Here is a 24,582-nt window from a genome sequence, read left to right as displayed (position 1 = left end):
CTTGATGAGTGTGGGAAGGAGGTGTGACTATAGCTTGGTGGCATAGTGGTAGAGTCCCTGAGCCTTGGAGGGGGTGGTAGGTGTGGGATGATCTTCCTCCCATTGTGGCAAGGCACTGAACTTTTGGGTCTCTGAATCATCTGTTTTCCATGGGCTGTTGTCCCATTTCAGTGGGATTTCATCTATTATAAGGATTTGGTGCTAGGATCCACAAATGAAGGAGAACATAAGTCTTTTGTTTTTCTGAGTCTGTTACTTTTTTTAAAAAAAGATTCTTAGTGAAATTCTACTTTTGAAGATATTGACACATCAAATATTGAGCATATGATGGGAGAATGTCTTGACAGAGCATGTTTAAATTCAGCATTGGTTTCTAATAATATAGAATCTATAACAATAAAATTTAGGAGTGGGGGAGATGGCTCAGTAGTAAAGTGCTTGCCATGCCAGCATAAAAACCTGAGTTTGATCTCCAGCAAAAAGCTGAACCTGGCAGCTCACACCTGTAACCCCAGCATTGGGGAGATGGAGACAGAAAGATCCTTGGGGCTTGCTGGCCAGTCAGTCTGTCCAATCGGCAAGCTGCAGGTTCAGTGAGAGACCTTGTCTCAAAAAAAGATGACAGCAATTAAGGAAGACACCTGACATCAACCTTGCCATCCACATGTACATGTATGAGCACATCTAGGTGTACACATACAAACAAAAATTTTTAAATAATAATAAAATTTAGAGGAAAAAGGGGAGCCACTTGGGGCAAGGTGAGATTTGAAAAGAGAGCAAGCTTTCTTCTATGACAAGGTGATGCGCCCACTGTGTTAATGCACACACTTCACATGCTTAACCCCCTCCACTACAGTACCCGTACTTGTTTTCAGAAGCAGATGGAGTGATTGTTTGCAAAACTGCAGGTGCAAGATGTTTATTGGACTCTCAGATCATTGCAGGGCAGCTATTCATTAGCCTCATTAGCTCGGTCACCACAGTAGGAGAAGTGAAGTTACCTTGAATTATTAAAAAGTAACCAAATTAGTGTGTCCTTGCTCTTAAAGCATCCAGGTAGCATTCATTATTGCACTGTGCTGGTTTATACCCCCCAAGCTGTTCTTTCATCCCAGGGGCTCCTATGTGCCTGAACATTGCATGAAAGAGGAAAACTCTTGATCTTTAACAATTATGAAGTGCCTGCCTTCTGGCATCTGAAGAGAATGAAAACAGGAAATAGAAACTGCAGGGTGGTTTAGTAAAATTACTGAGTTATATTAAAAAAAAAAAGTTTCCATAAAGCCAAGGCTCTGCCCCTTTGAACGATCAGTCGCTGCATGAAACCCACAGAGCAATGTTGTTTCTCAACTAAGATGCTCGAGAATGCAGTGTGCAGAGTTTTCAATAGGTGTTACTGTTGGATGGGCTATCTTCTTGATGGTGCCAGCTCTCAGCAGAAAGTAGAGGCCAGAGTAAATGGTCAGTATTTGCTGAGAGACTGAATGCTTGTTGCATCAGCTTGAAGCACTGATGAGTGCTTATGCTGAGTAATTTTTTTATATACATATTTGTGTCATGTTCCTTGGGTGGGGGTGCTTGTGCACATGTATGTGTATGAGTGTGAAGACCAGAGAACAATCATCAGTGTCATCCTCAGTGCCACCAACCAATTAGAGACAGGGTCTCCCATTGGCCTAGAGCTTACCAAATTAGCCTAGAATGGTTGGCCAGTGAGCCCCAGGGATCCTTCTGTCTCTGCCTCCCCAGTGCTGGATTACAAGCATGTGGCTCCATGCCTAGCATTTTTGTGTGGATGATGGTGATCAAACTTAAGTCCTCATGCTTGCTGCCCTTATGTTGAATACTCTCTAATTATGGAGTTTATAAGCCTGTGGTGTTGAGATTGAGTTCCTGCTGTCTCTCTCATCTCATAATTTCCTGCAAGGAAAGTGGCTCAAATGACAGGAGGCTCAGGGAGTATAAGGACCTTGCCCATTTCCGTGTAAAGAGATATTCAATCAGAGTAAGTTTTTGTTTGCTTCTACGTAAGAGTTAGTTTATGTGCAATCAATTGCATATTAACATATATTTGAATGCCATGTGAGTTTATCTGTTTTAATTTTCCTAAATTGCTTTAATTCATCCCAGTTTAGATTATACAACCTAGAGTACATTGGAATTCACAACATCTGGCCTAATTTCATTTAGCTTTTGGAAACAGTGGTTCTCTGCTCATAGGCTTGCTGTTGCAGAAGTGGCAAATAACTCCAATGCTATTGTTTCTTGGAAGTAAAGGGCTTTCCTGCCCTGATGTCTTCTTTCCTTTGTGCATGTGTCTTTGCAGACATGCTGCTATTTTATTCTCTGGATCCCCTACTGTCTTGATAAATTTCAGTTCCTGTGTATGGGTGCAATCATGTGAGTATATGTGTATCTTAGGATGCTAAGAGTATATGAGTGTATCTCCCATAACATATATTGCACCTGTCAGGGCCTAGGTTGTGATAATATACTATGTGCTGGGGTTATGAAAAGATAATCTCATCCTTAGCAAAGATACAGACAATAATATAATCAGTATACTACAACAAAATCATAGGCAGAGAGGCTTGTGACGCACATAAACGAAATGATTTAGGTAGAAGTGTTTGGAAAGTGTAGAGATCAAGTACTCTGTATTTTGGCCTTGAAAGCCAAGGCTCTGGACAGAAGTGCCATTTTAAGAGAATCAGGTGGCCACGAAGTAGAGGCTGAACAAGGTCTAAGAATATGATCCACCTGTAAGTCAATGAAGTTTGGATGACGGTGTGTGGTAAGGAAGATTCTACAAGTCCTACCTTCAAGTATTCTTTTGGTTCTTCCTTAATGCCTCACAGAAGTCACTGGCTCATCTATCTGTGCAGAGGGTTCCTAAGAGGGGGAAGCGTCACAGCAGAATAAAGTGTCAGTGCCCTGGAAGAGCCGACACAGCACTATTCATCGACTCCTTTGTTTCCTTCTGAAATAGAATTCTCTATTAATAGATTTTTTTGTTTTGCCAATTTGCATTTCAGATAGAAGACTTCATTAAACCAAGGTTTTCAATGGAGACCGGTTTACTTTGAAACTTTAGTCTCCATTTTGATTTTCTCTTTTTATTTCCTGTGTTTCTTTTTCTTTATATAATAATTATTTGCAATGATCAGATCTCAGGATTTGGGGAACTGGAAATTGGGGTTGTTTGGGAATAGCACAGTAAAGGGACTGGCAGTGACAAAGCCTTCGGAGGAATTTTTGTTTGTTAGGCGCATTACGAAGATTGTGTGGCCAGCTTCTGTGCTGGTGGAAAAGAACAGATGAACTTCCAGCTCATTTCTTCTTATAATCCTAGGAGGAAGGTTTATTCACATTCCAAAGGGAAAAGATTTGTCCTAGTTTGGTATGATTGGCCCATGCTTAGAAAATATATATCCTGGCCCATAGTAATACATGCCAAATAAAAGCAAAATGGAGCAAGTCTTCCCAAGCACACATCCTGGCAGTGTCTCTTCCTAGTCTTGAAGGAAGAGCTGGAGTCTAGTTGATTAGCTAAGTCAGTCCTTCTCAGTAGATTACATGAAAATCCAGTAAATTCTGGAAATTTCTATAATCATTCTCATATTCAATAGTCATGTCTGAGTAACCCAATTTCACCCAATGACTTGTAAGTATTTTCAAATTGGTGGCCTCATCCTCTCTGTACGGAAGCATTATTAATTCCTGCTTCCTGCCTTTTGCTCCATTGTCAGCACCTATACATGCCAACACTCAAGTGACCAATATTCATAAGAATGGCTCCACATTGGCAACCTAGATTATGAGATACAAGCCTCCCCAGGAGAGTGTTTCATCACACCAAACGCTTCTTCATATTAACAAATAGCTTGAGAAAATAATAACCTCATTGACTCAGTCCAGTGATTGGAGTCCAGGCTGAGTTACAGAATATTTTCAAAGAATTTATTTTGTCACTTTCAAAAAGCAAAATAAAAATAAACTAGTAGGGTATTGCTCATAAAGCTCATTCAATGAATTATGAAATACCCATTTATAGCTCTTTTTGGATGGCAAAGATACCCACAAAATTTCTTCTGCTGATTAATAGATTTGTGCTTCCTTTTTGGATTCTTAATTCCAGATAAAATATTTTGGTTTTTTAAGAATATGAAGTGGAATTGGAAGGATGGCTCAGTGCTTAAGAGTGCTTGCTGTTCTTCCAGAGAGTCCTGATTGCAATTCCCAGCACCTATGTTGGGCAGATCACAAACGCCTCTAACTCCAGATCTTGGGAATCCAATACCCCTCTTCTGGCCTCTGCAGGTGCCTACACACACATATGCATAACATAAATAGAAGTAAAATGTTAAAGAAGGGATACAAACCAAGACTGTCAGCAAAATATTCCCAAGTTCTATATAAATGGAGTACAAATTAATGAGGGTCATTTGCTCTTTACCCTACATGGTGCACAGGTTCTGTAGAGAATGTGCAGGTAATCACAATGCCATCTCAACTCCAGAGAGAAGAAAATCACAGAAATGGGAGCATTTTTGCTTTTTCTTCCCACAATTTCTGCAAAATAGAATCAACGGGATAAATTCATTTAGCAAGCTTTCTTTTTCTTTTAGTTGTCCAAGTTGGTTTCCCATGTCTTGGAAAAGAAGATGGGGTGGCAGCATTTGAAGTGAATGTGATCGTGATGAATTCTGAAGGCAATACCATCCTTCAGACCCCACAAAATGCAATCTTCTTTAAAACATGTCAACAGGGTAAGTACTGGCAGTGATCAAGGGAAGGACTCCAGGTGTGACTTGGGGGGAGGCGTTATAGAGCTTTTAAAAAATAATAACTATAAGCACACAAGTGGTTAAAAAAAATGATGGCAAACATGAGGTCCATTGACAGTACTCAAACTTTATTGAGTTTTGACATCACTTTGGAACTCCAATGCCCCTTGAAAGCACCCATTCTTCCCCCTGCCCTATTCCTGATTCAACATTTGGGAGTCTCCAGGAGCATTTGACCTGTGGGCACAAATTTCCCCATTTCTTGCTCTGGCTCTTCTTTGTGAGCATTAATCATCACCAAAGGCCACACTACTCATGCCCTAGCCAAAGGCTTGGGATAGTTCACAGCCACAGAAGACAGGAAGTCACCATTACATAGTGATCCTACCAGGCAAGGGTCCAACACCTCACAGCTGTGCCCCAGATGCCCATTAACCATGAGGACATGGCTCTTTCCCCACCCTCATACAAGCTGTTCCAGCACTGAATTTAAGCTCCAGAGCCCTTCAGTGCTTCAGTGCTCTAAAGATGCACCAGAAACTCATCCCACTCTCTGCCAGTGAACACAGAGGGGCAGTGTCATTCATGCCTCCAGTGTGAGTGGGAGCTGCTGTACATTAACAGGTGGGCAGAACAAAGGCAGAAGTTGTTTTACCTTCTTCGACAGGCCCCCTGTTATTTGAAGTAGGATTGTGGGAGCCAAAATCTTACTGAAGATTTGGTGAAATTCAAGTAGTGTTGGGAGGAGATTAGGTATGTCTTGGTCAATCAACTTCATCTGGCGCACTGGACTCTAGATTAGACTTCTCATGTCCTTACCTGGCAGACTCTCGAGGATATGCCCTAAGCTTGTTTCTCTCTGGTGCAGCGGAGTGTCCGGGAGGATGTCGGAATGGAGGCTTTTGCAATGAGCGACGCATCTGCGAGTGTCCTGATGGATTCTACGGGCCTCACTGTGAGAAAGGTAAAGGACAGAGAGAGCTAGCCACCCTGGCTTGCTTCCTGGTGGAAACAGATGCCACACAGAGACCCCACATGGGGTTTTTGCTGTTTTGTTTCATCTGTAACACATCCCTTGAAATTACTATTGTTTGGGAAGGGTCACATTATAAAGATTGGTGAAACTCTAAAAAGCTACACAAGACCTATTAGAAAGTAGTTCTGTTAAAACCAGTCTGTGGCAAGAACTTTGGCACAGGGCGCTGTTCCTTGTGGTCACACCGTCAGAGAACCTGTTATTTATCCTGTACTTTGGGATAATAATATGGAAGTTGTTTAATTCTTTTGTGGACATCATACATGAGTATAGTCTTCACAACCATTTCCATCCCTCCAAGTACCCCTCTAATTCCCCCATGCGCTCTCTCTTCTCTCTCTCTTTCTCTCTCTCTCTCTCTCTCTCTCAATGTTCTGTACTCTTTCTTAATTATTATTGTTACATATACATTCATTTTATTTATATATAAAATGCACTGAGTCCATTTAGTGGCAATTCTGTGTACCTGTGTTTAGAGCTGCCCACTTGGAGTTAGCTAACCTTTCAGGAGCTAGTCCCTAGAAAAAGCTGATCCTCCCTCCCTCAGCATCCATTGATTGCCTGTAGCTTTTCATCTTGAGGTGAGAACCCTTGAAATTTCCCTCCATCTACCTTGGTATGGCAACTGGTTTTGTCATTATGCAAAGCTTGTTAGACTACGATACTGTGGAGATTTTACTGCTACAGCTTCCCCATCATGTCTTCTTATGAAAGTTTTAAGGACTTTAATTTTCTTCTCCTCTAAAGGAGCTGTTATCACCAGTGACTTGAAATTCTCCAATTAAAAATAGCTTGAAATACAGTTAAATCCATACCTGAGTTCTGAACTTATTGTAAGTTTTAAAGAAAATTGAAAGTCACTTGTGCAATTAGTAAATTCATTTCAAGAGAGATTATTTTTGAGAACATTTTATGAAAAAAGAGAAAAACAAGAAAATGTGTACTAATCATGAGATGTTTAAATACCAAGAGCTTATTTGACCAGAGTAAACAAAAATATTTTTCAACTTTAAGAAATAAGAATATTTTCTTATTTGCACTTATCTTAGAGCTTGAAGTTCAAGAAAATAGGGTAGAGAAAAAAGTATTTACATTTAAAAAATCCACATCATAGTGAAGATGATTCTGGAAATGTTCTAATCAGGCATTCAAAGTGGAACAAATTCAAAATTCTTCCCTAAGAAATAAGCTTACATTGTGGTATTGTTGACATTGCAAAATAATCTTGCTCCCAAATCCTGTTTGGTCTTAATCAAAGTCCTCTCTCCCCACAAGCGCTCTGCACACCTCGATGTATGAATGGGGGGCTGTGTGTTACTCCTGGCTTCTGCATCTGCCCACCTGGATTCTATGGGGTCAACTGTGACAAAGGTAACCGGGATTTGTATTGTTATTTTCTATTTTTGTTTAGATTTATTTTCTTTTTATTAATATATGTGTGTGTTTGCACTCATGCCATGCCCATGGAGGCAAAAAGAGGGCACGGGATTCCCTGGAGCTGTAGTTAGAGGTGATTGTGAGCTGCATGTGGGTGCTGGGAACAGAACCTGGGTCCTCTGGAAGAGCAGCTCGAGTGTTCTTAACTGCTGAGCCATCTCTCCAGCCCTTGCTGTTTTTAAAGATAGTTCTTTCAAATTTTAATGAAAATAAATAGGCTTAATGTCATCACTTTGTAAATATGTAGAGTGACAATGTCTGCTATAATAACTGGAACCTCAGTCTGAGTGTTGCTTAACCCCACAGAAGCTAATTTTCACTCCCAGAATGCTCCAGTGCAAAGGTACAATGCTGGAGTCAGCGTACAGTGTATCTCTTCCCCTGAATTGATTTAGATAGCGTCCATCTGTGATCCTCAGACAGGGGAAAGACAGGAAATTATAGGGACATGAGAATGGAATGGATGCCCCCCTCCCCGAGTCTGGTTGAAACCTTTTGCCAGTTGAGAATTCCAACACAATTAACATTTACTGTGAAGGTTGCTGGCATACAGATAATATTCCTTTCATATATACATATTTTATATTAAAATAGCAGTGATCTAGACTTAAAGCCTCAGTGTATATGAGCTTGGATAGGGCCTCACTAAGTATTCTGTTCAGAATCCCATCTCTCAGAGATCAAGTGCCTCCTTATAAACATGGCGATAATATGGAAAGACTTTACTCACAGGCAGTGACTTTACACTCTGACCTGAAAATTTACTGAATGAAATAACTCTACAAGAAACATTCCTATTTTTCCAGTCCCCATCTTTTAAGTAGAAAAACATTTTTAAATACCCTACAAAGTGTGTGGATTTAATGAAGCTATTCTTGTATCCATAATGCTATTTGCCACAGAGCATTGTTTTTTATTAATAAAATGTGCTTTGAAATAGACTGACAAATACTGTTTTAAGTATCTCTTTTGATCATTTAGTTAGCACCAAGGAAGACTATAATGCACAGTTTTTTAGAAGGAAGTTAACACAAAAGGCCCTCAGCATGAGCTGGAGTAGTCATTTGTGGTTGCCTGCTATCTCAGGCTATACAAGAGACTTTCATACAATTTCTGGTTTTTCTCATGATAACCTTTGAGATGTGGAAAGTATGATCCATTTCCCTCCCAGAGAAGCAGAGTGAGGTGCATAGAGATTGACCTGTTTCACCCAAATCACTTCCCTCCACTGTTCTATTGCCAGTCACTCTTCCTAATCAGGTCCTTGCTCCTCCCTGAGGGGTCCTGGACTTGGGCAGATACTTTGAGACATGGGTTTTTCCTTCCTTCAATTTGAAATTAAGCAATTCACTTTCTGCTGCTCACCCACCAGCTGAGATACTATCTGAATGAACATCTACCTTCTATTTTCTTAAACTGCATCATTGGATTAAAAATCATCTTTAAAACTTGTATGCATCAAGATTACATCTAACAACAGTGATCAGTTTTAGCAGCTAGGGAGTGACATGACTCAGAGTAAATCTTCATTTTATTTGTTTAAATTTAACAGTTGGCATCTCTCCTACTCCAAAGTCAGGCATTTCTTGAAGGAGAATAATACTCATGTTATAACAAAGCTATCAGGAAATAAAGCAAACCTTCAAAGATTTGAATGAGGAACATCTTTTCATTCAAATAATAAATAAATACATGTTGCATGGAGCCTGCCTGTGTGGATGTGGCCATTATTGCTACAGCTTATACAGTGGACCGTCTAGGACCATCTCTTGTGTGTGTGTGTGTGTGTGTGTGTGTGTGTGTGTGTGTGTGTGTGTAAGTTTGAGACAGGGTCTCCCTGTAGCCCTAGCTGGCCTGAAACTTGCTATGTAGCCCAGGCTGGCCTCAATCTAACATTGACCCACCTGTCTTTACCTCCCTAGTCCTGGAATCAAAGGCATGTACTACCACACTAGGCTTAATCACCATCGGTTTTAATGCTACAGTTTCAGTGTTGCAATGGAAGGAATATATCTGTTTTATTCCAGTATTTTTTTTACATATCATAATATTTTATCTTACAGATGAAATTTTTTCCTACATGATAGATTCTAGTAATTAAAAAAATTCATTTGGAAAGTCTGTTGAAATTCCATTTGGTCTCACTGGAGATCTGGGAACATAAAACATATTAATTTTCACTCACTCAACAAAAGAATCTTTTATTATCTGGGGAGGAGTATGGAGTGTCTGAAAAAATGGTTTAATTATTGGCATAGAGCTAGACTTTAGCACTGTATTTTGGAACAAACATTAAAGTAATAACTTTCATTGGCCTTAGGGACATTTGCCACAATCTTTAGGAAATGACCAGTTAAGCATGACCAATATACCCTCAGCCACAATGAAAGTTATTTAGTGTCTCTGGCTCTTGGCCAGCTATCTGTACTCTAATAAAATACCCAAGACTGAAGATTTTCTACAGAAAAGAGACTGATTAAGTTCACAGTTCTGAAGTGTCAAGATGATGGTACCATCATCTGCTTGGCTCTGGTGAAAGCTTGGGGCTATATCACAAGGTAGAAAATGGTTTTTTTGGTGAGAATACCTGCCAGAGAAAAGAGTACATGGCAAGAAAGGAGTCCAGAGAAATTTACGAGCCAGGTTTGCTATTTTTTAAAACAACTTGCTGTCACAGGATCTAGCCAGGATCCCATAAGAACTACAGATAATCCTTTCTGAAGACCATGGTCCCAATGACCTAACAGCATTCTATTAGATCCCACTTCTTCATGGTTCAAGCAGTTCCACACACCGTACTCTTGCAGTGTGAGAACCTTGGGGATACTCACTCAATCCAAAGCTAAACCATAGCAGAGATTTAGTGAAGTTTAGTCAGTTTGGAAAAGCATCATAAAAAGACAAACATGAGATCTAATTATCTGGGTCTGGTAGCATATACCTATAATCCCTTATGCTGAGGCAGAAGAATCATGAGTTCAGGAAATGTTACGTAGCTAGAACTTGTAGACTCTGACTCAAAAAGAAGAAAAGGGAGGAGGAAGAAGGAGGAGGAGGAAGAGGAAGAGAAGGAAGAGGAGGGGGAAGGAGGAAGGGGGAGGAGAGGGCCAAATTATATAGTCAGCTTTAGCCAATTCTATTTCAAGTACACTACTAAACCCATTGCATTTTTCATGTTCATGATTGGCTGTGCTAATGGGGCACAAGCCAAGTAGACATTGATCACAATGTTTTCTCATCTCCTCTTATCCTGGAGAGACACATGAACACACTCATAAAAACAACTGGCCAACCTAGCAATATTCCAAGGAGCAAAAAGAAGGCCCAGGACTTTGGAGCTCCTAAATCCTAAATCATGAACCAAAATGATTCTTCCCATGACCACATCAAGAAGCTAGGTGTAGTGTTGCCCTGATTTTGAACACAAGTTTATTATTTAAGAAACACACTATTCATAGAAAATTTTACTTGAACTTATTTTCTGCAAAGAAAGAACACACATTTATAACTTTCTGATTTTCACGCTGGAAGCTTCCCCTAGCCTTTGTTCATCACTTCTATACAAGACAAGAACAAACAGGACGCATAACTGAAACTGAAACAAATCCAAACTCTAATTTTCAGATTTCTTTTGAGATAGGGTCTTACATAACTACATATTCCACACTAACTTCAAACACACTATGCAACAAAAAATGACTTTGAACTCCTGGTCCTCTTCCTCTACCTGCCTGACTGCTGAGATTACAGGTGTATGTCACAGCACCTGGCCCAAATTCTCGTTTTAATATTCTTACTGAATGAGTCAACCTGTCTACTATTAGCTGTTCCCTCCTTCCTGTTGCGTTTCTCCATCCTCTCTCTATTTTAAGAGCCAAAGAATAGTGACATTCAAGAAGCTGACACCAAGAGAGAGGGGCTTAGAATGAATTATGTGTAATTGGGTTTGCATCGCACTGCTCCCCACTTCATTTCTCCAGCTCAGCTGTGAACACATCCTCACCCGTGGGGTGTCACAGGGTCTGTGATCTGTCTTTCAGAGTGCAATTACTCAAGCCTTTCTCCAGATGTCATGACAGACTTCTTTTAGATGCTGTTTGTTACAAGGAGTCTCCACTCATCTCATTGTGAAAGTTGCTTCTCATTGGATCCTGACACTTTTGACACTTCCCTTCCCTTTATCATTCCATACAAGTTTCCTCTTTCTTCACTCATCCTTTATCTTCCAACTTGATGCTTTCAAAAATATATTTCCCTGGATTTACAGTATTCTTCTTTTTAGGGTATAGATTTCGTTAAAAAGACTTTTTTAAAAAGTCATACTATGCCTTTTTTTGTTAGGAATTAGGACCATGTATGTGATAGCCTCTTAGCTCTGAGATTATAGAGTAACTGGACTTTGAGTTGTAATTATAATTTGAACCAGTTATTTCAAATGAAATGTTTGGTTATAGCTTTTGCATTTGTAAAGTGACTTATTTATTATATAAATCAGTATTATCCACATGCCTAAGAAATTTTGCTCATGTTAAGTAAAATCCTTGTGAGGGCTAACATTCCGTCATCCATTCAAACAGCAAACTGCTCAACTACCTGCTTTAATGGAGGCACCTGTTTTTACCCAGGAAAATGCATCTGCCCTCCAGGACTAGAGGGAGAGCACTGTGAAATGAGTGAGTACGGGTTTTTGCTTGTTTGTTTGGGGGTAAAGGGACCTTAAAAACCATCTCATGCCTTTGACAGTGAGGAATCTGAACCTAGAAAGAATGGAGAACCACAGGAGGTTGGAGGCCAATGGTTTCCTTTTACTAGATTCACTGGCTACAGGTAGGGTAAAGAAGGACAGCATCACCCCAGAGACCCAATACAATTCTCAGATTCCCTTCTGTCTGGTTTTCAGTTACTAAGCATCCTGCTGTTTCTTGTTAGACATTTCTTGTTTTTGTGGTGCAGAGATTTACCTAGAAATGCAGATGGAGTTTTCAGCCGGCTGAGATTTGTCTACCCACCCTCAAGCATAGAGAGTTTTCTCCTGTCAATCACTGCCAAATACCCTAGACCATACTGAGCTTATTCACCCATCTAAGAGGAAAGGATAGACCCCCTCCCAAAAGTGAGAAAAAATGGTGCATGGCAATTGACGAGAGAAAGAGAGAGAGAGAAAGAGAGAGAGAGAGAGAGAGAGAGAGAGAGAGAGAGAGAGAGAGAATCCTGCAGATATGTTATGTAAAAGAAGCCAGACACTGAAAACGTTCTGTCTTGAATGGTGGAGCATTACATGAGTGTTTATATGAAAAACTGGTTGAGTTGTAAATTTAAAACTGGCCCCTATTCTGTACATCTGTCATGCTTTAACACAGAAAAGTTTACAGTTTAAGAGTGGAGTGTGATCAGCATTGTTTGAAAATCAGTGTTATCAGCCAGGCATGGTGGTGCATGCCTTTAATCCCAGCCCTCTGGAGGCAGAGGCAGGCAGATCTTTGTGAGTTTAAGGCTAGCCTGGTCTACATAGTGAGTTCCAGGCCAGCTGGGGCTACAGAGAAACCCTGTCTCAAAAAGACCAAAAAAAAAAAAAAAATCAGTGTATCAAAGTACTGGTCCCAGCCCTGCTCCCTACCAACTACGCAGTGCTCAGCAAGCCACTCAAACATCAAGGCCTTTGCCCAGGAAGGAATGGGGTGTGCTGCTGAGGGTGCTTGCCTCAGCCTTTCTGATGTGTGTTGAGGGGAGTCTGGGTCAGCTTGTCCTTCCTGGCTGTGTTGTCTATAAAGTGCCTACTGTGCTTGGAACAGCAATTATTTCTGAAGTTGATGTAAACTCAAAATGGAATAAAGCTAAGTTCCTATTTTAACGTTCAACCTCTAATTTATTTGTGGGTTTTGTACTTTAATGAGTAGTAGATGAAGTAACCATTTTATAGAGTTCAAATGAAACAGCTCTGAAGTTTCCATAGAACATGTAATTAATTGTCAGGATGTGGTTTCTGTCCTTATTAATTACTCTTTCCTGATAAAGATATCTCTGAACTAACTCCCCTCAATTTTCTCCCTGTGCTCACCCCAGAAGCTGAATACTTGTTTAGTTTATGTTATGAGTTTTGTTCATGGGCTCATTTCATGTAAGGATGACGTTTTATGCCCTTGGGTTTATGAACTTTCTGTTAGCAGAGGCAATCTCTCTGTCTTGCTTCCTTCCTCTTACTTTCCTTTCTCTTTCTTTCCTCTCTTCCTTTCCTCCTCCTCCTCCTCCAGTCTTTTCTTTCTTTCCTTCTCCCCCACCCCTTGTTTTCTTTTTACATTTTTATTCTAACTGGACCAACAATGTGTGGTTTTGAAAGGTCCCAATTAGTCCAACCACAAGTTTCATTCAAATTCTTTTAGGAAATTTCCTTTTTCAATTAAAGGAATTACGTTACCAGGAAAACCCAGAAATAGGTCTGGAGTTGAAATCTTCCTCTAGGGGCATGGAGAGATTGCTCAGCAGTTAAGAGCATTTACTGCTTTTCCAGAGAATTAACCGTTCAGATCCCAAACCTAGTACCCATATGGTGGCTAGCAACTGTTGTAACTCCAGTTCCAGGGGATCTGACAACCTCTTCTGACCTCTGTGGACATCATATGCATGTGATACACCTACTTACATATAGGTAAAATACTCTACACATAAAGTAAAAAAAAAATAATAAAAGTTTGAAAAAATAAAAGTTCTAAATGTATGTGGACAAAATGCATAGTTAAACCATATTCTTATTTTTCAGTGAGGATATAATTCAAGTGTCATAAGAGTCAGCATTTTAATGGATCATCCAGCATGTTCAGAGTTACACAGTCACCTCTACTCAATTTCAGAGGAATTTATCACCCCCAAAAGAAAGTCCATACCTGTATTAGAAGCTTCAGGACTAAAGAGATGGTTCAGCGGCTGTAAGAGCATTTGCTCTTCTTGTAGAGGACCAGAGTTCAGCTCCCACACCCACAATGGGTGGCTCACAACAGCTTGTAACTACAGTTCCATGGGACCTGACACCCTCTTCTGGCCTCCACAGGCACTTGCACTCATGTGCACATACTCAAACACATACACATAAATTTTTTTTAAAAAAAGGAAAACAGAAAAGAAGTCTCCCCACAGTCTCCTCACCACCACTTATGGGCCCTGGTAATCACCAATCTACTTTTTGTCTCTTTGGCTTGGCCTCTTCTGAGCCTTTCATATAAATGGAATCATAAAACATATAGCATTTTGTGTCTGGCTTCTTTCACTTCTTCCAGCTTAAGGACCACACATCATGCAGAATATATCTGCACATCACTCATTCTTATTGCTGAATAACACTTGGTTGTATGGCTACACTACCATTTGTCTCTTCACCAGTTGCAGTACATTTGAGTTGCTCCTACATGTTGTGTGAACAGTGCTTTGTGAATATTTGTGTGCAAGTCTTTGTGCAGACGTAAGTTTTCATCTTTTTATTTATTTATTTTATGCATGTGCCTGTGTGGAGGGCGTGTGGTTGCCGCAGTATGCAGGTCAGAGGACAATCTCCAAGAGTCAGTTCTCTCCTTCTACCATGTGGGACCAGGGGACTGAACTCCAGTCTTCAGGCTTGATGGCAGGTGCCTTTTCCCTCTGAAGAATCCCAGCCCAAATTTGCATTCCTTTTGTCTGTATACCTAAGAGAAATGCTAGATCACAGGGGAACAACATTTTTGATGTTCTGATGTCATTTTAAGTTCCATTTCTCCTGACCTCTACCAATAATGCCATCTTCTCAAACTTCAATGTGACTGGATAGTGAGACATACTCACTGGGCCTGCAAAACCATCATTAGAGTTATCTGGATGGTCAGGTATGCATACACCTTACTGTTTAAGAATCAGAGGTTTCCTAAGAATCTTTAATGCAACTTCAATTTAAAATATCACACAAATTATTTATACTGTATTATAAGTAAGTTTAAAAATAATTTATACTGGGTCCTTATAAAAGTTTGCCGAATAGAAGTTCTCTGTTAAAAAAAAAAAGAAGAAGAAGACACTAGACTGTTAGAGAAAATAATTACATCATTCTAAGGCCTAGACATGATGGTTGTTGACACTTGTAAACCCCTTTGATCTTTTTGCACATGAAGCAGAGTCACAACATTAAGTTATCCCACAATCACATGGGTGGAGGAAGTTTAATGTTTTCACTTTATTAATGCCTTATGATTTGACATTGTTGTCACATGGACTTCACCAGTTATACTAAAAACATTGTTTAAACTTAGTAAAATCTGTTTGTCCTTAGACAATGCTCAGTCTCAGTAGATAAAATGTAAACTCTCTTAGGCTGGCTCCACTTTTCAGTGTATTCATTCCCAATGGATATAATTTGGTTGCAAAATATTTTCAGGCAAATGAAGTCAATATCAAGACACATATAGTTTTCTGAATTTTAAAACCATCAGACGGTGAGGTATCCTCCATAGACTTTGAACTAGCTATAGCCTAACAGTCCCTTGCTGTCCTCTGTTGCAATCTGTCCTCTGTCCTGACTGTGTCTAAGGGTGCTCATTTCCCTCTTGACAAAAACAACAAAAAGATCGATGGGATCAATGAAAAGATTCCACCAATCACTCTGTGTTGTTCCTAGTCACCAAGTTCACCCCCACCCACCATAGAGCACAGAGCTCACCAGTACTCCAGAAGAGTCCTCTGTCTCCCCTGCCATGTAATCATCATCCCACATCTTGTTTGCTTGAAAAAACCCAAAGCACCATAGAGTACTGTGGCAGGATCCAATTTTGTGGATGTGTTAGAGTCACGTTTCTTTGGAAATTTGGAGTTAGAGAGTCCTTTCTTTTAAGTAAGAATTGAGATCATCGCTAAAGAATAAATGGTGTTCTTATATCCAACTCTAGAAAAAGGGACTTTTTTTGGACTTTCAGTGGTCAATATAAAGGTGGTATTTTAGGTTGGGAAGGGAACTTAGTAGAGTATTTGCCTAACACGCACGAAGCCCTGAGTTTGATCCCCAGCATCCATGTCCCCTTTCATGTTTCCGAGGCTTACTTATAAATTACCTAAATGCAAGTTTGCTTTCTGAAAGTTGCAAGGCTCCTTAGGTTTCTATGATGAGGTATGGATGGAGACTTGCTTCCAGAAAAAGTGATAAGCAAAAACCAGAAATCAGAGAAAATTTCATTCTGTGAGTCAGTCATAAACAGTATATATTAAATTACAAGTATTGATGAGTCAGGTCAGTTTAAAATTTCTATTTTGGGGGCTAGAGAGATGGCCTAGTGGTTAAAAACATTGGCTGCTCTTGCCGAGGACCTGGGTTTGGTTCCCAGCACCCGTGTGGTGGCTAACAACCAGTTCCAAGAGATCCAATGACCTCTTCTGACTTCCATGAGTATTACATGACATGGGTGTGCTTACATACATGCAGGCAATACACTTATATAACATAAAATAAATAAAATAATAAATAAAATATTTTAAAATTCTATTTTTATACATTTAGGCAACACATTCATTGTGGAACAAGAAACATTTTCTATATATGTGAATGTATATGCATATCCATGTGCATATAAAATCGTAAGTCAATATATTATCTGTCCCTAAAACAAAAACTGCATGAAAGCCAGAACAGACCTAAAATAGATGGGAATGACTGTCACTTTGGAGCATTTCTCCTCTCAAAGCCTTGTCATTTCTCTGAAAGATGTAATTACAGCTGAGAGAGCACTGGACTCCTTCCGTCCTTAGCTGCTTTCTTCTCTATTGCAGGCAAATGCCCACAACCCTGCCGAAATGGAGGTAAATGCATTGGTAAAAGCAAATGTAAGTGTCCCAAAGGTTACCAAGGAGACCTCTGCTCCAAGCGTAAGTACCACACACACCCCAGCAATTTGGTTACAGAGTAATCTCTCTGGATGTGACATCCATGCCTTCTATGTGTTGTCTGCGTATCATAATTGACCCTTTTCACTGACATGAATGTTTCCTTTATGTAGACAAGAGGCACTGTTTGAATCTGGACATATAAAATAGTCACACTCAGCTGATTTTTTCATTTTGTTTTGTTGTGTTGTATTATGTTTGTCTTCTTGAGGTAAACAAACTCTACCACCCCGCAGTTTTAAAATCCTACTGAGAGTCTTTTGTGAATGAGAAACATTATGCTCACTTTAAGATGATTCTTAAAGATTTTTGCTTGAACTCTAAAACTGACTTCTAGCTGGAGGTTAAGAAACAAAATTACAGGATGAAGTTAAACTAACTCACTCTAAAGAACTAAAGGAAAAGTAGCTATGTGGTTACATGGTTCTGTGTGTATTGGTGTGTGTGTGTGTGTGTGTGAGAGAGAGAGAGAGAGAGAGAGAGAGAGACAGAGACAGAGACAGAGACAGAGAGACAAAGAAGGAAGGCATGGAAAACATTGCTGTTCTCTGCTCTGATTCTAGCTGTCTGTGAACCTGGCTGTGGTATGCACGGAACCTGTCATGAACCCAACAAATGCCAGTGTCAAGAAGGTTGGCATGGGAGACACTGCAATAAAAGTGAGTGGGAGAGACCTGAGGAGCCGGGTCTTCAGAAGACCCCTGACTCAGCCCTGCCTGCTGTCATTAGCAGTACCTCCTCTGCCTGCCCCTTTCCTCTGCTCCTCTCCCTCTCTCTCAATTTCAGTCTACTAAGCTTTAAAGTGTAAGACTTCATTGTAAAATGTCACCAGATCTGCACAGTTACCACAAAGATTCCCTAGGTTAAATTAGAACTACAGGTTGGTTCAGCAATTCAGCTTGTGAATTACTATGAAAGAACTGATCCTGTAAACATTTTTTTTATTGTGGTGCTGGAATCAAACTGGGGATCTTGAGCATTGCTAGGTAAGTGCACGACCACTAAATTATAATCCAGCCCTAAAGATTTTGTATAAACTGCAGAGTCAATATCACCTCTGGCTTCAAAACTCAAAATTTATTGACTTACATATAATATATGATGATAAGTTTTGCTTTTTAAGCTCTTTCAGTGTCACTGAATATTATGTTTAAATGAATCATTTTGAAGAAAAGGGCAGGCTTGTGAAGCCCTTGCGGGAGCATTCTAATGGAAATGTGTATGTTTGCAATTCACTGACTACCCACATGAACTGTCAATGTAGATAAACCACAGGACTATTTTATACACAAAATGAAGCTTGATTGGTGTCCCTCCTCAGTGCTAAGCAGGAATCCAGGCTTTGGGGCCACATGAGCCAATAGAAAGATCCTGCCTCACGGAGTGTAGATAGGTTCAGCAGTGGGAAGGGGGATCGATTAGTGAGTGAATAAAATAACAGAGTTTTGGGTACATCTGGCTGAGAGAACAGTCTCCTACCCATGAATCCACTATCTGCTTCTGTTTGAGGAAAACAAGACTTCACCCACACAAAACTTCAGTAACCAAGGTACAGATTATGACACCCCCAAAATGAGTACAAATTTGAACAAATCAGTTACATAGCACATATTTTTTCTACATCAGTAGTCTTCAAAAGGCAAAATAGGAGATAAAAAGGGAAAATCGTTATCATTTCAATGGTTAATGAAGAATTTGAAGAGCCTATTTTTGTAGTTTCTTTTCTTTTAAACAATAATTTTGCAACCCAGTGAGAGTGCCCAGTGAGTTGGACACAGCAAAGGTACTGTTTCTAGACACACCCAGTCTTTCTTCCAGGGAGCAAGTTAGGGGCCCTCCTATAGTAGAGCAATGAATGAGCCTACAGACCACCAAATTGCACCCCACTATAGATCACACTGGTTCAACCGCCACCAGTACCTCTTTCAGAGCAGGAAAGAAGGTGCCCTGGTGCTTGGTTCTCCATGAAAGGCCACCCAGTGTTTTTCTACATTAACTAAAAGAACCAAGCTCAAAGAATGGGGTTTATTTTGACTAGAGGGAGGTGACAAGGACGCTCTGAGTCACAGAGTTCTGGTAAGAGCAGACTCCTAGTGGGGTGGCACGTTGGGAGGTCCTAGGCACCCAGGCATCACGGAGAGGAGGAGGATCCTGGAGACAAAGCGGCTCCTAGCTTAGCTCTCCCGCCCCAGCAGGAAGGTTGAGCTTCATGGGTGGCAAGCCAAGAGGCATGGGAGGAGTTTATGCCAGTGTATTGTTGGCCCTTGTTTTGACCATCCCTTGAGTTCTTAGCCTACATTCTGACAATTCAAAGAAGCACACACAGAAACAGCACTTCATTCTCAATAGTTGTTTAACAGCATGCTTGCATTTAAAAACCACAAAGCACAAATGAAATGCTGAACTTGACTGACTCTGATGCACAGAAAGATGGAGACAGGTTTTTAAGATATAATTGCTGCCTTCATCAGTTTTAGGAAATCAGAAATGGGTCAATGCTCCCTGCACCCCCAGAAGATCACAAATAGAGGAAAGGAAGTTTCAAGTGTTGGAGTCCACCTACAGTCTAATTGGAGATGGATAGATTGCCACTTTAAACAGAATTCACAAATTCTGTTGATAAGGTGTCAGTTCAAGTAATGTTTTCTCTAATATGCAGAACTGAAGTCCTGATTCCTATGGAATTCCTGTTTTATGTGACTGTGATAGATAAGTCAATCCTGGGAGTCATGTGAAGAGTGGAAGTTGTTATATTGAACTGGATTAACATAAGCGAAGCTGGTTTCGTGATGCAATGAAAAGGACCAAGGACCAAACCCTCAGCAGGAGCATTTTAGTCCTCAGTATAGTGCCAGTCCTTGGGTAGAGATCTTTCCATTCAGTCACATTGATCCAAACTTTGCATTAAGAATTTCTAAATGATGGGGCTAGAGATGTAGTTCAGCTGGTACTTTCCTGGTATGTATGAAGCCCTGGGTTTGATTCCCAGTGCCAAGGAAACAAACAAACAGGCCCGGTGGTACACACCTGTAATCTCAGCTCTCAGAAGGCAGAGGCAGGAAAATCAGGAGATCAAGGTTAACCTCAGCTACATGAGACTTTGTCCAGAGAGAAAGAGTTTCTACATGACCAATATATAGTGAGTGACAAATCTCATAGAAAGCAGATTGGTGGAGTTAGTGAAATGGGCTTTAGGTTGACAGGGACCTTGAACCTGTTGCTTTTCTCCATTCAGGTAGCTTTTTGTGGCCACTGTGGTCTTTCACTCAGGGTTGAAAGGGAAAATGGATTGCATTTGAATGGTTAATGAAAAATCTAAAGAGCCTGTTTTTGTAGTTTCTTTTCTTTTAAGCTGTGAATAATTTTGCAGGGTTTGGAGCCAGCCTCATGTATGCCCTGAGGCCATCAGGCGCCAGGCTTGGACAGCACACGCCTCTACTTAAAAAGGCTGAGGAGCAGCAGGATCCACCTGAATCCAATTACATCTGGTGAACTCCGACATCTGAAACGGTTTAAGTTACACCAAGTTCGTAGCCTTTGTTAACCTTTCATGTGTTGAATGTTCAAATAATGTTCATTACACTTTAGCATACTGGCCTGAATTTTATTAGCTTCATTATAAATCACGGGGCTGATATTTACTCTTTTAAGTTTTCTAAGTATGTCTAGCATGATGGTATAGATTTTCTTCTTTCAGTCCTTTGGGACAGATTTTATATTATGTCAGTTGATCGGGTTAAAAATTTGTCATTTGGTGTGTAGTTGGCAGATATTTGCAAAATTATAGTGCATTCATGGTGTTAGGTTGGGGGGCAGTAGAGAGGTTAAACTGGACAAAAATATATAAATCACAAGAGTTTGGATAAAGCAGTTAATAGTGTTGAAGTTACAGTATTTCAAATTTTATTGTCAAATACTTGGATATTTGTCTAAATTAATTTTTTAATTGCCCTCCCTTATCTTGAAATGCATACAGACTTTTGCCCTCACCACTATTCTAGACAGTCAGTATTGGGAAAAACAAAACATAAAAATACCAAAAAATCACACTGTGTTAGTGGCATTTAAACAATATAATATATTGTAAGCACATGACATAAGGAATATAATGTATGAAGTCTTTGCATTGGATTGAAGCAATATAATATATTGTAAACAAAACACAGCTCTTACATAAACATTGTATACTGTTTGTATGTGTAAAATAAAGGTGCTGCTTTCATTTTCTGAGTGTTGGTTGAGTATATTACTGCTATCTTATTGAAATAAAGTTCTTTGCAGTTCAGTGGTAGTGCTACCATAAAAATGGTCAGATGTTGGTCCTCCAACTCTGCCATAGACCCCCTCCCTCCCAGTTCTCCTCTGTTCCAGGCACATTTCAGGATACTTGTCACAACCTGCAACATTCCCATTAAGTCACATCTCAGTTTGTCATTTCTTTCAAGTCTCCTCTAACTAGAATGTTTTAAATATTTGTCTTTGTCCATTTTCTGTGTTGTTAATAGCTGAGAGCTATTAATGAGCTCAGAATAGCTGAGGCTGAGTCTTTTACGAAGAAAAGCATCCGGGCCCAGCTCTGGAGACAGGGAAGTCAAGAGCATGGCTCCACTATCTGATGAGGCCTTCAGGCTCTCTCAGGTCATGGTGGAAGGCAGAAGGGGAAAAGAGCATGTAGACACAAGAGCAGGAGGGGGCTGAACTTGCCTTTGTAGCAACCCAGGGCGGAGATGACTAGCCCACTCGCGCAGGCATAATGTTAGTCACTTCTTGAAGGCAGAACCCTCATGATGCAGGGATGCAGTCGCTGCTAATTAAGCCCCACTTCCAACACTGTTGCATAGGGGATGATGCTTCCAGTGTAGAAACTTTGGGGGACACTTCAAACCATAACAATATCCTGTTAATGGAAGACTTTCTAAAGGTGCCCAAATTTCACAAGTATAAGGTATTACTATTTATTTTGTTGACTTCAAATACATTTTATGTGTTAGTTTACAACCCTATAAAGCAGATATTATTGTGCCCTTTTATGGCTTGGCCCTTAGAGACAATAAGAAATTTACTCAAGAGACGACTCAGGGGCTAAAAGCACTGGCTGCTCTTGCAGAGGACCTGAGTTTGATTCCCAGCAGCCACACGGTGGCTAACAACCATCTGTAACTCCAATTCCAGGGTATCAGATACCCTCTTCTGATCTCCATAGGCACTGCAAAACACGGATGCACTTACATGCACATAGGCAATACACTCATACACATAAAACTTTAAAAATAATAAAGCATTTTTAAAATAGTTTGCCCAAAATCACGTGATAGGCATAGAATTTATGTCATCTGACTCCAAAATATTAGTTGCTTTTCCTTCTTCCATACTCTTTACATATTTGATTTGTATTAACAAATGCATAAATAACAGAACAATGGAGCAGTTAGGACTGCACACAGAATAGCAGACTGAGATAACTGATGTGGACCATCTCCAAACTGTTTTAATTACGGGCTCCTTTAGAAATTTCTGAGTACAGGGGCTAGGGATGTGGCTCAGTTGTTAGAATGTTTGCCTAGCATGCAGGAAGCTTTGGGTTCAATCCCCCCAGCACTGAATAGAACTGGGCGGGGTGGTATACACCAGTAATCCCAGAAGTTAGGAACTGGAGGCAGGAGAATCAGAGGTTCAAAGTCATCTCTGGGTACATAGTGAAGTTTTCCATTTGTTTGGCGTTTTTTGCTTTTGTATTTTGAGACAGGGTCTCCTTGTAGCCTCAGCTGATATGGAACTCTCTATGTAGTCCATTCTGGCCTAGATCTCACAGAGATTCACCCAAGTACCAGGTTAAAGGTGTGGGCCACCATGCCTGGCCATAGTGAGATTTAAAATTTGTTGTGTGTGTGTGTGTGTGTGTGTGTATATGTGTGTGTGTGTGTTTACATGTGTGGTGCCTGTGGAGGCTAGAAGAGGTTCTCAAATTCTTGGAAGCTGGAGTTGCATACAATTGTGAACCTCCCAGGGATGCTGAGACACAAACTTAGGTCCTCCAGAAGAGCAGCAAGCATTCTTAACTGCTAGGCCATCTCTCTATGCCTACATACTGAATTTGAGGCCACCCTGGGCTACATGAGACACTGTCTCAAAAAATAAATAAATAAAAATAAATAAATAAATAAATAAATAAATAAAATTTGGGAGTACACAGTTCTATATATAACCACTGTTCATACACATGGATAATTAGACTAATATGTGCATCATAAAAGCCTGAAATATTAAAAAGAAAAATATAAGTAGAAATCCTAATATCTTCTCCAGTCACAATCCCCCATTCCAAATGGCTTTATATACACACTGAAGTGCATATACAGCCCTTAGATAGAGAAGAAATATGATGTGAAATGACTTTAGGGCCAGACACAGAGAGAGAGAGAGAGAGAGAGAGTGTGTGTGTGTGTACTCAAGAGAGATTTCAGATTTAAATAGGTAAGTCGATGAGCAGCTAAACATATATTCCCTACAGGGAACCATCTGAGAAAGGATGCTAATGACTGAGACAAGGCACACAGAAACACCACACATGGGGCAGGGGCAAGGGCTTCCAGACATGCTGAATTCAGTTTGAAGATGCTGAGTTAAAATTCCACTGGAACATCTTGCTGGAAATGCCTGGCATTGGAAATTTACAAATGTAAGTTACAAATTTAAGGCTAATAACTCATCTGTTATTAGCCATATTATAAGCGATTCATACTTGTTATGAATATGATATAGTGAATAATTTTAATAAAATTCGCATTCACATAAGAGCTTTATTTGGTGAAATATGGCTTTATTCACTTGTGTTCTGTTGTATTTATAGATTCTGTATACAATTAGCATTCATTGCTACTTACCTATGTTTATATAACAGTATGGCCTTTATTATTTGGCATATTGGTTGAGCTCTGAGCATTCCTGGCTACCAGATGTATTATGAATCTTCATCAAAAATATATCTTTTGGTTACTTTGTCAACTTACCTAGGGTCACAGCAGTGGAAAGTAGCTCTTAAAACAAAGGCTGATAATTATTGCTTTATGGGATGAAATCACTTTGGTTTCTCATATGAAGTACCACGTGGAAATAGAAGGGCAAGGAAGGAAGAGGAGGAGGAGGAGAAGGAGGGGGAGAGGAGAAGGAGAAGGAAGGAAGGAGGAGAAGGAGAAGGAAGGAAGGAGGAGGAGAAGGAAGGAAGGAAGGGAGGAGGGAAGGAGGGAAGGAAGGAGGAGGAGGAGAAGGAAGGAGGAGAAGAAGGAAGGAAGAAGGAGGAGGAGGAGAAGAAGAAGGAAGGAAGGAAGGAAGGAAGGTTGAGGATATAGCTCAGTAGCAGAGAAAGAGAGAGAAAGAGAGAGAGAGAGAGGAAGGAAGGAAGGAAGGAAGGAAGGAAGGAAGAGGAGG

The 24,582-nt window shown here is 40.2% G+C and overlaps 1 protein-coding gene across 1 annotated transcript in view; it reads left to right on the top strand.

The window, feature by feature from the left end:
- Wif1 (WNT inhibitory factor 1) overlaps positions 1-21,384 on the top strand; it is an 83,064-nt gene extending 61,680 nt beyond the window's left edge. Inside the window, exons 4-10 of the mRNA XM_017797081.2 lie at positions 4,632-4,772; positions 5,659-5,754; positions 7,102-7,197; positions 11,841-11,936; positions 17,041-17,136; positions 17,718-17,813; positions 20,525-21,384. Coding sequence (XP_017652570.2) covers positions 4,632-4,772; positions 5,659-5,754; positions 7,102-7,197; positions 11,841-11,936; positions 17,041-17,136; positions 17,718-17,813; positions 20,525-20,646 — 743 coding nt within the window. The 3' untranslated portion in view covers positions 20,647-21,384. The remainder of the gene's footprint in view (positions 1-4,631; positions 4,773-5,658; positions 5,755-7,101; positions 7,198-11,840; positions 11,937-17,040; positions 17,137-17,717; positions 17,814-20,524) is intronic.
- Positions 21,385-24,582: the final 3,198 nt, after the last annotated feature.

Source organism: Nannospalax galili, unplaced genomic scaffold, assembly GCF_000622305.1.
Source record: "Nannospalax galili isolate Female #2095 unplaced genomic scaffold, S.galili_v1.0 scaffold110, whole genome shotgun sequence".
NCBI classification, from domain to species: domain Eukaryota; kingdom Metazoa; phylum Chordata; class Mammalia; order Rodentia; family Spalacidae; genus Nannospalax; species Nannospalax galili.
The sequence above is the reverse complement of the archived record's forward strand: the minus strand, read 5'-3'. Positions and strand labels throughout refer to the sequence as shown.